Genomic DNA, 13,824 nt, shown 5'->3' on the forward strand with positions numbered 1-13,824 from the left:
TCTATATCCATAGTAAAACGAGTCCTATATCGACATAACCTGAAAGGCCGCTGAGCAAGAAGCCACTGCTCCAAAACCGCCATAAAAAGACAGACTAGGGTTTGCAACTGCACAATGGGACAAAGATCGTACTTTTTGGAGAAATACCCTCTGGTCTGATGAAACAAAAATAGAACTGTTTGGCCATAATGATCATTGTTATGTTTGGAGGAAAAAGGGGAATGCTTGCAAGCCGAAGAACACCATCCCAACCGTGAAGCGCGGGGGTGGAAGCATCATGATGTGGGGGGGCTTTGCTGCAGGAGGGACTGCTGCACTTCACAAAATAGATGGGATCATGAGGTAGGAAAATTATGTGGATATATTGAAGCAACATCTCAAGACATCATCAAGTTAAAGCTTGGTCGCAAATGGGCCTTCCAAATGGACAATGACCCCAAGCATACTTCCAAAGTTGTGGCAAAATGGCTTTAAGGACAACAACAACAAAGTCAAGGTATTGGAGTGGCCATCACAAAGCCCTGACCTCAAGAAAAAGCCATATCGCTGTCCGGCATTTGTATTCTTTTGCCCAACTTAATCTTTTATTTTTATTGGCCAGTCTGAGATATGGCTTTTTCTTTGCAACTCTGCATAGAAGGCCAGCATCCCGGAGTCGCCTCTTCACTGTTGACGTTGAGACTGGTGTTTTGCAGGTACTATTTATTGAAGCTGCCAGTTGAGGATTTGTGAAGCGTCTGTTTCTCAAACTAGACACTCTAATGTACTTGTCCTCTTGCTCAGTTGTGCACCGGGGCCTCCCACTCTTTATATTCTGGTTATTGCCAGTTTGCGCTGTTCTGTGAAGGGACTAGTACACAGCGTTGTACGAGATTTTCAGGTTCTTGGCAATTTCTCGCATGGAATAGCCTTCATTTCTCAGAACAAGAAAAGCCTGACGAGTTTCAGAAGAAAGGTCTTTGTTTCTGGCCATTTTGAGCCTGTAATCGAACCCACAAATGCTGATGCTCCAGATACTCAACTAGTCTAAAGAAGGCCAGGTGTATTGCTTCTTTAATCAGGGCAACAGTTTTCAGTTGTGCTAACATAACTGCAAAAGGGTTTTCTAATGATCAATTAGCCTTTTAAAATTATAAACTTGGATTAGCTAACACAACGTTGCATTGGAACACAGGAGTGACGGTTGCTGATAATGGGCCTCTGTAGATATTCCATAAAAAAATTGTATTTTACAACATTAACAATGTCTACACTGTATTTCTGATCAATTTGATGTTATTTTAATAGACAAAAAATGTACTTTTCTTTCAAAAACAAGGACATTTCTAAGTGACCCCAAACTTTTGAACGGTATTGTATGTGATGTGTCTGCATATTTCTCTTCCATTAGCACATATTGAGACATCTCTATACAGTAGGGCCATGGTAGTAACAGGCAGTAATGTGTTATGAATATTTGTCTAAACGTCTGTGCTGCTCATAGTCTCTGACTGCTCTGAGGTGGCTGAGTTCACACAGGTCAGGAGGACAGGGAGGTCACGCTCATTACCCTTTCTGTCACTGCCCGCCCCCCTCCTCTTTCCCTCTCTCCCTTCCTTCCTCCTTCCCTCCGCTCCTATCATTTATTTATCTGCGCCAGACCTCAAATACATTTGGTGGTTCAGGGGTCAGGGAACGGGCCGGGGCGACCCCGGTTTCGACTGGCTAATGAACGAGGGAGACAGACCCCCTCATGTTTATTTCCCAGCTTTTCTGAGAGCAGGAGTCCCGGGAGAGACAGAGACAAGGCTGCTGAATGATAATCAGCACTTTGTGTTTTAATATGCCTGGTCCCCCGGCATATGGATGGAGAGATGGAAGGATGAGGAGAGAAGCGAGCCACTTATAGGAGGGATGATGGTGGTGCCTAAGGAAGTGACTCAGGTTCGCGTCCCCTGAAAGGGAATGGTCGTAGACGAATGAGCTGTGAATCAAATGCTCTGTCGCTCCCCTGAAGGCAGGTGGCTGTTTTTGTCTTACACTAAGAGCACCTCATTCTACAATACAGACCATTTCATTTTCACAAGACATTGCTTAACTGGGCAGCAAAGGAAAGTGTTGGCATATGTTGAATGTGAAACATTTAGTTTCACACTGAATAGTTTCTTATTGCAAAGTGAAAAGCCCTATGTCACAAACTATTAGCCATTTTCTAGATCACGGGACCCAAATGTGCTTGGATACATTTATTTAATCATTTGGACACCAGCCCGAGATAATATTTACACTCAAGTTATTTTGGTCCCTTAACTTCACTTCATCTAATGAAACATGACTGACTGGCTGTGTCATATAGAAGTGTTGACCCCAATTCTGTATGTCTGTCAGGAAGGAGGTGCTTGTCCTTCAGATGGACCTTTAACCATGCTTGCCTAAGCAGAATGATGTCTTGGTGTGTTTTTGTGTATGTGTGTGTATGTGTAGGAGGGTGATGGTGAGTGGGTGGAGATTTGGGATCAAGAGGCGAAAGTAGATGTCACACAGCATTTCACAACATTTAAACAAACAGCATCTGACTCATTTTGTCTGATTTTTCACTGTTTTACTTCAAACTGATGAAACTGGTTTACAAAATGCCATTCAGTTTTTTCTGTATAAACTTTCATCCAGGGTACTATTATATTATTATTATAAGTTAGCTTCATGTTAGTTAAATGCCATGTTTATTGAAATGCCTATAAATGTTGTTTTCTGTATAAACTTTCATCCAGGGTACTATTATATTATTATAAGTTAGCTTCATGTTAGTTAAATGCCATGTTTATTGAAATGCCTATAAATGTTGTTTTAATAAGATGAGACAAAGTAGATGCATCAAGTGTGTGTGTGTGTGTGTGTGTGTGTGTGTGTGTGTGTGTGTGTGTGTGTGTGTGTGTGTGTGTGTGTGTGTGTGTGTGTGTGTGTGTGTGTCTCTCTCTCTATGCATCTCTCCTCCAGTCTTTTTGATGGAGTCCAGGAGTCTCTCTTTTGGATCCAGGACACACTCACACACACTGCACCCCAGCGTCCTCATTGTGTTGACAATTGTTGATGCCCATGCCGTTGTGGGGGCAGTCAAACACACTGGCCTCTGTGCCTGTGCAGCGCAGGTCATCAAACCAGATCTTACCCACTCCTAAAAGAATCACAACAGAATCCACAGGCCAAGTCCAGGAGATTCAACAATGAACAATGAGCAATTCATGAATATATATAGAGTAAAACAAAACTCAACCAGGAAAGGATCTCTATACATCCTCAGTAGGAACAAACAGACCAAACCAAATGGAAGAACTATGGAAGTGATAAGGTTCTTGGACTCACCGGGGCTTGCCGTGAAGACTGCAGAGGCTCTTTGGTACCCCAGCGTCTTGCAGAGCACCGTCCCATCCACTGTGTCGAAGCTGTCGTCACACACCGTACCCCACTGCCCCAACCACATCACCTCCACTCTCCCACGAGCACCCCCACCAACAATACGCACATTCACTGTCACCAGAGAGAGAGACATTTGAAAATACCTTATACATGCAAATGATTGAAAATGAACTGTACTGTATTCCAGGCCCATAGTCCAATGATTATTCACATGAATATTCAGTTAAATGAATACATATCATATTTACATACAGTATATATTTTACGTAAACAAATGCACACCAGCACATATATGTGTGTGTGTGTGTGTGTGTGTGGCTCCATAGGTCCACACACTTACCTGGTCCAGCTGCTCTTTCACCCTTTTCTCCACGTGGACCTTGACTTCCAGGACTTCCCTGCAACCCTGGAAGACCTAGGACATGCAGAAGTTAAAATTAAACACACACACACTCACACGCAATCCCGCACGGATGCACAAACACACAAATTAAACACACTCACACGCCATCACGCATGCACGCACACACACACACAGACGCACACACCAGCAAGTCCTCTTGTTCCATTAACACCAGCAGGTCCTCTTGGTCCTGCGGAAGAAGAACAAGAGCTACAAATTTGTACAAAAAGTCATACATGACACTTCATATGATTATAATAGCACCTAACGTTAGGAGAATATAATAAAGATGGGAAAATGTAAACAATCTACATAACCTGTCGTTCTTGTAATCAGTCATTTGAAGGAGGGGATTTTACTCTATCACGCCCCTGCTTGCTTCAGCACAAATTATGAGGCTCCTATAGCTCAGAGACAGGGTGAAATTCACCTTCAGGTCCTATGGGTCCAGGCTCTCCTGTCAGCCCTGTGTTACCCTTCAGACCACGGGCCCCTTTTACTCCATCACGCCCCTGAACTCCTGGAAGATTCACAGCACACTATGTCACACTCGCTCTACAATGTGGAGGCTATACAGTACAGTAAAGACGAAAATACACACACGCTAACATGTAAAGACAACCTCAAGCTTGGCCTCATGAAACAGTTAAACATCAACAGTTATTTACCAGTGTCCCCTTTGGTTCCATTCTGGCCTGATATCCCTGGTAAACCTGTGAAGAGGTTGGAAGGTAAAGGTTATAGGTGGTAAACCTGTGAAGAGGTTGGAAGGTAAAGGTTAGAGGTGGTAAACCTGTGAAGAGGTTGGAAGGTAAAGGTTAGAGGTGGTAAACCTGTGAAGAGGTTGGAAGGTAAAGGTTAGAGGTGGTAAACCTGTGAAGAGGTTGGAAGGTAAAGGTTAGAGGTGGTAAACCTGTGAAGAGGTTGCAAGGTAAAGGTTAGAGGTGGTAAACCTGTGAAGAGGTTGGAAGGTAAAGGTTAGAGGTGGTAAACCTGTGAAGAGGTTGGAAGGTAAAGGTTAGAGGTGGTAAACCTGTGAAGAGGTTGGAAGGTAAAGGTTAGAGGTGGCAACAAGAGTAAAGAGTAGACCAGGTTCAGCTTGTTGTTGAATAGTAAAAATAGGTTGTTTAGAAGTAAGCACTTCAAATATGCAAATATGCACAGAGAAGTCTATCTCTGTGTACAGTATGAAGGAAGTTAAGAGTTAGTTTTGCGAGCCAATGATAACTAGCATTTGCACAATGACAGAAAATCTATGGGTATCTGCTAGCATGCTATTCCAGCCATTGTGATAGACTTCCAGTCATTGCACTAACGCTAGTTAGCAATGGCTCACGCATCTACCACAACTTACTTCATACTGGACACAGAGACATAAAAATGGTATCCACAAGTTCATCTGACACTGGGGAAGTAGATAAAGGGCCTCATTGCCAGAATCCCGAAGTATCCATTTAAGCCCATCCAGACTCACCACTGTGTCCCATATCCCCCTTTGGTCCCTGTGGTCCTGGCAGCCCAGGGGGTCCTGAACAATTAGTGGCTGCACTGTCTGTATGACACATAGTCAGAGTTACTGTATATATATATATACACACACACACACACACACACACACACACACACACACACACACACACACACACACACACACACACACACACACACACACACACAAACAGACTATCCACTAAAGATAATCAAATACATGCACATTAAAACACTTAACACAGGGGAACTTCAACCCTTTTATACATCATACACATTTTCTCCGGCACCATAGCAGTGGCTACTTGTTGTGAAGTGGCTATGTTAAGAAAAATGTACTGTATTCGTGCTGAAGCAAGCAGAACTCCAAACTACCTTTGTTTAAAGAATGCATTCACTCAGCACTTCTAATTTCAATTCAGAGGGCATAAAATGGACAGATTTCACAATAACGATCTGCTGATATGGTTTCCGTATTAATGTGACAACAGGAACAGAAACTGAGAAGGCTGAAATGGAAATGGAACTACTGGATGAAAAGATCACAAGTTCATTTGAGCAAGTCATGATGACATCATATTTATGATAACTCATAATATAGGATAATATAAAAGATACATTTAGTGGGGAATATTTATATTTATGACTGTTAACCCCAAAAGTGGAGTTTGAGTCTATTGTCAGGAGTCAATCTCCTACCTATTCAAGGGCGGAAGGGAATAGATCCTTGCTCACCAGGCTGTTAAGACTATTAATAACAGTGATCGTGATTAAGTAAAAATATAAATTTTATTTCATGGAGAGAAAGAATAGTATCTGCCTGTGCAGCAGCAGCAGTAGCTTTAACCATCTAACCTACACTTTTTTAAATGCATTAATGTCACCCCTCGAAAGCTTTTGAAGAGTCAGGGCTAGTTTTTCAGCTATAAAAAAAAGCAAAGTCCTGGAGCAAGTTCAGCCAATCAAATATGAATCAAGAGCATATTTATTTTGATTGGGCTGTGGGACATCAAGTGCACGACACACATTTACTCTGTGACAGATGGGGTGAGAGCGGGGGAAAGAGGCGGAGTCAGAAGGAAAATGGGGGAATATTCAGTATTCCTGACACAATTAGCCTACTCCACCTGCAGACCCGGGCCCTGTGAAAATGTCAATAATTAATCTAGCCTCTGAATGTCTCTTAGACTAAAAGAGCTCACCAATACCACAGTACTTCAACCAAACTATGGTGAAATATTCCCAGCCTATCCACTAGGGAGCTGTATAAAGTTAGTGTTGATGCATGGGTAATTGTTGTGGTAAACAGTTAACTTATCCACCATGTTCTCCACAACTCTACTGCTTGAGTTCTATACCATGTTAGTACTACTGGACTGGTTCTATGTTAGTAATAATGGACTTACCGGGTGCACCAGCTGGTCCTTGTGGTCCAGTGGCACCATCTTCACCTGAAACATTGACATGTTATAGAGTTGAGGTACTGAATGGAGATCAATAGTGATATAACCACAAGTGAACTCTGTGTGAGCCGGTGGATATGAGCATTAAGAACCACAGACTACTAAATGCATTGTTATGACATAAAAGATCAGTAATAATGTCACATTTCCTATTGGGGTTTAGATTGAGGTTAAGCTTTGATATCAGTAGGAGTAAGGTGAATCACCTTTGGGTCCTGGTTCCCCTGGTTTTCCCTTGGCACCAGTCTGGCCATCAACTCCAGGGTCTCCTTTTTGTCCTGTCTCACCTGGAACACACATTAACCCTCTCACTATCTACTGTCTCACCTGGAACACAGTAACCCTTTCAGTATCTACTGTCTCACCTGGAACACAGTAACCCTATCACTATCTACTGTCTCACCTGGAACACACAGTAACCCTCTCACTATCTACTGTCTCACCTGGAACACAGTAACCCTCTCACCCTTTCACCCTCTCACTATCTACTGTCTCACCTGGAACACAGTAACCCTATCACTATCTACTGTCTCACCTGGAACACACAGTAACCCTCTCACTATCTACTGTCTCACCTGGAACACAGTAACCCTCTCACTATCTACTGTCTCATCTGGAACACACAGTAACCCTCTCGCTATCTACGGTCTCACCTGGAACACACAGTAACCCTCTCACTATCTACTGTCTCACCTGGAACACAGTAACCCTCTCACTATCTACTGTGGAACACAGTAACCCTCTCACTATCTACTGTCTCACGTGGAACACAGTAACCCTCTCACTATCTACTGTCCCACCTGGAACACAGTAACCTTCTCACTATCTACTGTCTCACCTGGAACACAGTAATCCTCTCACTATCTACTGTCTCACCTGGAACACAGTAACCCTCTCACTATCTACTGTCTCACGTGGAACACAGTAACCCTCTCACTATCTACTGTCTCACCTGGAACACAGTAACCCTCTCACTATCTACTGTCTCACCTGGAACACAGTAACCCTCTCACTATCTACTGTCTCACCTGGAACACACAGTAACCCTCTCACTATCTACTGTCTCACCTGGAACACAGTAACCCTCTCACTATCTACTGTCTCACCTGGAACACACAGTAACCCTCTCACTATCTACTGTTTCACCTGGAACACACAGTAACCCTCTTACTATCTACGGTCTCACCTGGAACACACAGTAACCCTCTCACTATCTACTGTCTCACCTGGAACACACAGTAACCCTCTCACTATCTACTGTCTCACCTGGAACACAGTAACCCTCTCACTATCTACTGTCTCACCTGGAACACAGTAACCCTCTCACTATCTACTTATATACAAAAGCAAACCTTAAATGTTACTGAGTGAATTACGAATGACATCAAATCAGCTTTACATAGAACGGTCACAGATCACTTGACAGAGAAAGGTCTGTATTAAACATTATTGATATTGAGTCTGATGGATTCTTAATTTTTCTTTGATGAATTATGTTATTGTGAAAAATACAATCATTGCCTCGAAAAAAGGCACTTATCCATGTTAGCTGACTGAAACTGTCTGCCTGCTTACTAAACGGGAGTAGTTAGCATCCACTCTATAGTGTGATGAAGGATGGCATTTTGGTAGGACGACCTATTGGAAAACGCCTGACTCAGACTCTAATGATAATATGTTAGCTTGTGTGAAAGTCCATCCCTGATTGAGACTTCATACAGGGGTAAATGCATTGACTAAGCAGTGGGTTATTATGAAATGGAGAGGCAGGCAGATCATTCATCCTTCACTTTCTCTGATCCTGACTGGAGATGACAGGTCATCAGTTCATCATTACTGGACAGATGAGAAGCTAAATGCTAATGCTACATATTTCCTCTCCTACAACCCTCCAATGTGTGGTAGAGTTAGATTGGTGCTGAGCTAACATTGGTTGTTGCATTGACACGGTGATGCCACTACAATGGAGCAATGTAGCGCTTCAGATGGACTCACCTGTGTCTCCCTTCTCCCCCCTCACACCAGTTGCCCCCCTCGCACCAGGTGGACCTAGGGAAACCATAGCATCAAATGACATGGGAATTACAAGGTTGTGGTGTAAGGGGCATTGATAGCTCTCTTACTCTCTTCTGTGGTTGTTGATTTTGCACTAAGGATGAGGGGACTTACCAATAGGTCCCTGTGGGCCTGGTGAAGCTGCAGTGCAAAAATAACCTGCATTATTACACCAGATACACTCTTGTATTTTTATTTTGAATTTTACCCCCTTTTCTCCCCAATTTCGTGATATCCAATTGTTAGTAGTTACTATCTTGTCTCATCGCTACAACTCCCGTACGGGCTCGGGAGAGACGAAGGTCGCAAGCCATGCGTCCTCCAAAACACAACCCAACCAAGCCGCTTCTTAACACAGTGCGCATCCAACCCGGAAGCCAGCCGCACCAATGTGTCGGAGGAAACACCGTGCACCTGGCGACCTGATTAGTGCGCACTGCGCCTGGCCCGCCACAGGAGTCGCTGGTGCGCGATGAGACAAGGACATCTCTACCGGCCAAGACCTCCCTAACCCGGACGATGCTAGGCCAATTGTGCATCGCCCCATGGACCTCCCGGTCGCGGCCGGCTGCGACAGAGCCTGACACTCTTGTATTTTATACTTTGCAAAGCATAATGACAAAATATGTGTGTATACCTACGTCCATGTGTAACCATATTTTATATAAAACGTCAAATCTATCAACCTGGACATCCTGCCATTTCTTACAGTAGCTACCTTTGAGGAATCTGAGTGTTTTCACTGTGTCCTGAAGGAGAGTGGTGCTGGCATTGACCACACCCAGGTCTGTCCTCAGCTGGCCCAGCTGTCCATCTTCTCCACATAGGCTGCTGACCTGGGTCTGTAACCTCCCCAGGTCTCCTCTGAGAGAGTTGGACTCCAGGCTGGTGTTTCTGGCTAGTGTACGGAGGTCCTCCTCCTGGTTCATCCCCAGGGGGATGTGGATGTCGGTCAGCATCGTTGTCCTGGAGCCAGAGGAGGAGAAACAACTAGACTCCATCGAAAAGACTGGGAGAGAGGTGCACAGAGACATACAAATAGTGTCACTAATACAGTTCAGGATATAATGGAACATCTAGTTTCTCCTTTACATTAGACAAATGTGCTTGAACCATTTTGGACATAAAACCAACCAATGGTTGATGTACCTTTGTAAAGGAGGAAGATATTCAGTGCAGTCAGAAGGACGAGGTAAACGACAATAACATTCAGACATCGCTGTGCTCCTCTGGCCTTGGCTGGTTTTAGATCTGAAACATGTTGACATGAACACAAACAACATTTATGCTACATTCCAAATGGGCCACTACCACCTACTCCCCTACGCACATGTCCAAGTCAAGCAGTGGGTTACTCTGGTAGAACGAGCTGATGTGATCCTCTCCTCTTTCTACTGATGTCTCCATGTTACTCCAAAGTGACAGACAACACCCCTGAGATCCTCATCAAGACCCTCTTATAACAACGCATCATTACATAAAAAACATAAAACCCGCCCATTTGACACATAGTGGAAGTCATCTGATTTGGGGCTGAGGTTGCAAAAATGAGCTATATTGACAGTGCTAACAGCAATCTGTAGAAAAAGGGAAGGAGCATGGGGTACATACGTTTGGATTATCCTGACACGAAACTCTACATATCCTGCTAAGAATGTCTGTTCCATTGCCTTTCACAGGAAGTACTGTTTCGCGAGAAGTATACCAAAAGTATACAAAAACGTTATCTTTCATTGAAAACTGCTACACAAAAGCATACAATCAATCATATTGCTTAAACCTATCCAATTCTTGTTCTGTCAAGGGGTAGGGATTACAGGTAGGGATTTAGAATTCAGATAAATGCATTCCTTGGAATATGGAGAAATGATCTCAACAAATCCACAGACATGGCTGCTCTCTTCTGGCCATTTCTCTATTTCTGCCTCAGTGTAGAAAGTCAGGCTGTTGAGCTTGGTTAATAGCACTCATCTACTGTAGGTTGCCACAGCAGGTGCATCTGGCCAACGAATATAAAGTTAGAACTCAGTGCTGTCATCGGTCTCTGCACATGGCAAAATCTCTTTGGCTAGACTGGTTATTTTTTGCAGTGCACAGACAGTACTTCTACTTCTGTTTCATTCTCCACCAGCACTTTCAAATTGTGTGTACCATAGCAATCTTATCCCTCCCAGTTATGTTCTCACAAGGATTATCTCCCTTAAGAGTTTGAATGCAGTTACAATAAATTACCATGCACTGTATTGAAGATCTTCCAAGCCACTTTATAATGTAACAATATAATACATCCAGACAGTTTTATCCAAAGCCTCATGCTCTACCAACTGAGCTACCACGGATCACACTTTGCACCAATTCAAAGTGAATTAAGTAAAGAACATACTTTGAAATAAGAAAGGCCACATAGGCCCCTCGCACCAGGGGTGGAATATAAGAAAAATCACACAAATAGCTCACTACTGTTGGATCACCAGGTCTTTGGCGCAAGAACAACTTAGGTGTTCAAATGTTGCCCCTGTGACCCCCAGGCCCACCCCTGCTTACCGCTGCTCTGGAAGGTGTACATGTCCGTCCTGCTCAGTTTCATGTCCAAGTCAAGCAGTGGGTTACTCTGGTAGAACGAGCTGATGTGATCCTCTCCTCTTTCTACTGATGTCTCCATGTTACTCCAAAGTGACAGACAACACCCCTGAGATCCTCATCAAGACCCTCTTATAACAACGCATCATTACGTAAAAAACATAAAACCCACCCATTTGACACATAGTGGAAGTCATCTGATTTGGGGCTGAGGTTGCAAAAATGAGCTATATTGACAGTGTTAACAGCAATCTGTAGAAAAGGGGAAGTAGCATGGGGTACATACTTTTGGATTATCCTGACACAAAATTCTACATATCCTGCTAAGAATGTCTGTTCCATTGCCTTTCACAGGAAGTACTGTTTCGCGAGAAGTATACCAAAAGTATACAAAAACATTATCTTTCATTGAGAACTGCTACACAAAAGCATATAAGCAACGAAAACAACATTACATTACATTACATTACATCTCTCTCTCTTTCTCTCTCGCTCTCTCCCTGGTGGGGATCTCAGTGGGTCAAAGGTTATATAGGTTACTGTTGCCTTCTCTCTCCATCTCTACTCTTACTCCTTCCTTCTCCTTTCTTCCTTCAACTGTTTTGTTGTCTCTCTCGTTCCCCCCTCTCTCTTCTTCTCTATCCCTCTATCTTAGATGTGAAATCCCAACTGAGAGGACAGCACTGAACAGGCTCATCTGATTTTTGATTGCATCCTGCCACCTTGTGGTCATTGGGCAGAAGTCAATCTAAGGAACGAAAACACTTCCCTGCCCTAATGTGCATTTAATGTGGCTGTACACTGCATTTAATGTTTGCATGTCAGGTCATTGACTGTGTCATAAACTGACAAATTGCTATAACATATGATGTGGTTCGCTGATACTTAAAATACCTACCCAGGCTTTGGAAGATGTGTCAGCAACGTCTAAGCTCTGGAACGGGGCCCTTGTCTCCCCCCCTTCATCTGCACTGATCAGTGCTTTGAAGGAAAAGAGGAGAGGATAAGTAGCCTCATAGCTGTTGATATCCACTCTCACAGCAGAGATCCCTAATGATAACCGGAACTGTGGAAAGAGGTTCTCTGCATCAGAAACACAAAAACAACCAAGGACATCCACAAGGGTGAGAAATGTTAAACCAAGAAACCAAAGAGTATAGCCTACCAGCTTACTCGGGAGAGAGACTTCACCACAGCACTCTGTATGATACAAATTTCTTAGGATTATGTTCTTAAAAGACAGCAAAAAGCCCATTCTGATGGGAATAGGGCTCACATAAAACCTTATCTTTATCAGGTGTTTGAGAAGAGATTCACTAGATCAGGCACCTTGACAAATCACGAGAGAAACCTAACCATTGCAATATACAATATAATATCAGACACATTCTGTATCCCACCTGGTGATAATGGGCTGCGTCAGCCAAACCCAGATCCCCCGCCTAAACACTGCCACAGGATCTGGTCTGACCAGTCGAAAGACCACTGTTGCAAAACATCAGAACGAACGCAGCCACTGACTCACTTCAATATCTAATAGAAAATCATACACCCAACAAGACAAACAGAGCGCTAGTGGGCAAACCAAAAATAAATAATCATTTTTTTAAAACAACAACAAAAATAGGGGGTTAACTAAAGCTTGATAGGCTACACATCATAATAATCTGTTCTGAAAAGGGGTCAGAGAAAGGGGGTAGTAGAGCTTCTCTAACGTTTTTCAATGTGATATACAAAAATAAAAGTATTTAGTCAGCCACCAATTGTGCAAGTTCTCCCACTTAAAAAGATGAGAGAGGCCTGTAATTTTCATCATAGGTACACTTCAACTATGACAGACAAAATGAGAAAAAAAATCCAGAAAATCACATTGTAGGATTTTTAATGAATTTATTTGCAAATTATGGTGGAAAATATGCATTTGGTCAATAACAAAAGTTTATCTCAATACTTTGTTATATACCCTTTGTTGGCAATGACAGAGGTCAAACATTTTCTGTAAGTCTTCACAAGGTTTTCACACACTGTTGCTGGTATTTTGGCCCATTCCTCCATGCAGATCTCCTCTAGAGCAGTGATGTTTTGGGGCTGTTGCTGGGCAACACGGACTTTCAACTCCCTCCAAAGATTTTCTATGGGGTTGAGATCTGGAGACTGGCTAGGCCACTCCAGGACCTTGAAATGCTTCTTATGAAGCCACTCCTTCGTTGCCCGGGCGGTGTGTTTGGGATCATTGTCATGCTGAAAGATCCAGCCACGTTTCATCTTCAATGCCCTTGCTGATGGAAGTAGGTTTTCACTCAAAATCTCACGATACATGGCCCCATTCATTCTTTCCTTTACACGGATCAGTCGTCCTGGTCCCTTTGTAGAAAAACAGCCCCAAAGCATGATGTTTCCACCCCCATGCTTCACAGTAGGTATGGTGTTCTTTGGATG

The 13,824-nt window shown here is 43.3% G+C and overlaps 1 protein-coding gene across 1 annotated transcript; it reads right to left on the minus strand.

Annotated features, from left to right (window-relative positions):
* Positions 1-2,559: 2,559 nt before the first annotated feature.
* On the minus strand, positions 2,560-11,639 carry LOC139380734 (macrophage receptor MARCO-like). Its single transcript, XM_071123714.1, has 14 exons — positions 11,350-11,639; positions 9,955-10,056; positions 9,524-9,814; positions 8,920-8,946; positions 8,746-8,799; positions 6,957-7,037; positions 6,694-6,738; positions 5,274-5,351; positions 4,468-4,512; positions 4,230-4,319; positions 3,945-3,989; positions 3,737-3,811; positions 3,343-3,507; positions 2,560-3,154 (listed from the first exon to the last, which is right to left on the minus strand). The coding sequence occupies exons 1-14, from the start codon at positions 11,465-11,467 to the stop codon at positions 3,024-3,026; spliced, it is 1,347 nt and encodes a 448-aa protein (XP_070979815.1). The 5' UTR covers positions 11,468-11,639; the 3' UTR covers positions 2,560-3,023.
* Between the last annotated feature and the right edge of the window lie 2,185 nt (positions 11,640-13,824).

Source organism: Oncorhynchus clarkii, chromosome 22 (assembly GCF_045791955.1).
Source record: "Oncorhynchus clarkii lewisi isolate Uvic-CL-2024 chromosome 22, UVic_Ocla_1.0, whole genome shotgun sequence".
Classification (NCBI taxonomy): domain Eukaryota; kingdom Metazoa; phylum Chordata; class Actinopteri; order Salmoniformes; family Salmonidae; genus Oncorhynchus; species Oncorhynchus clarkii.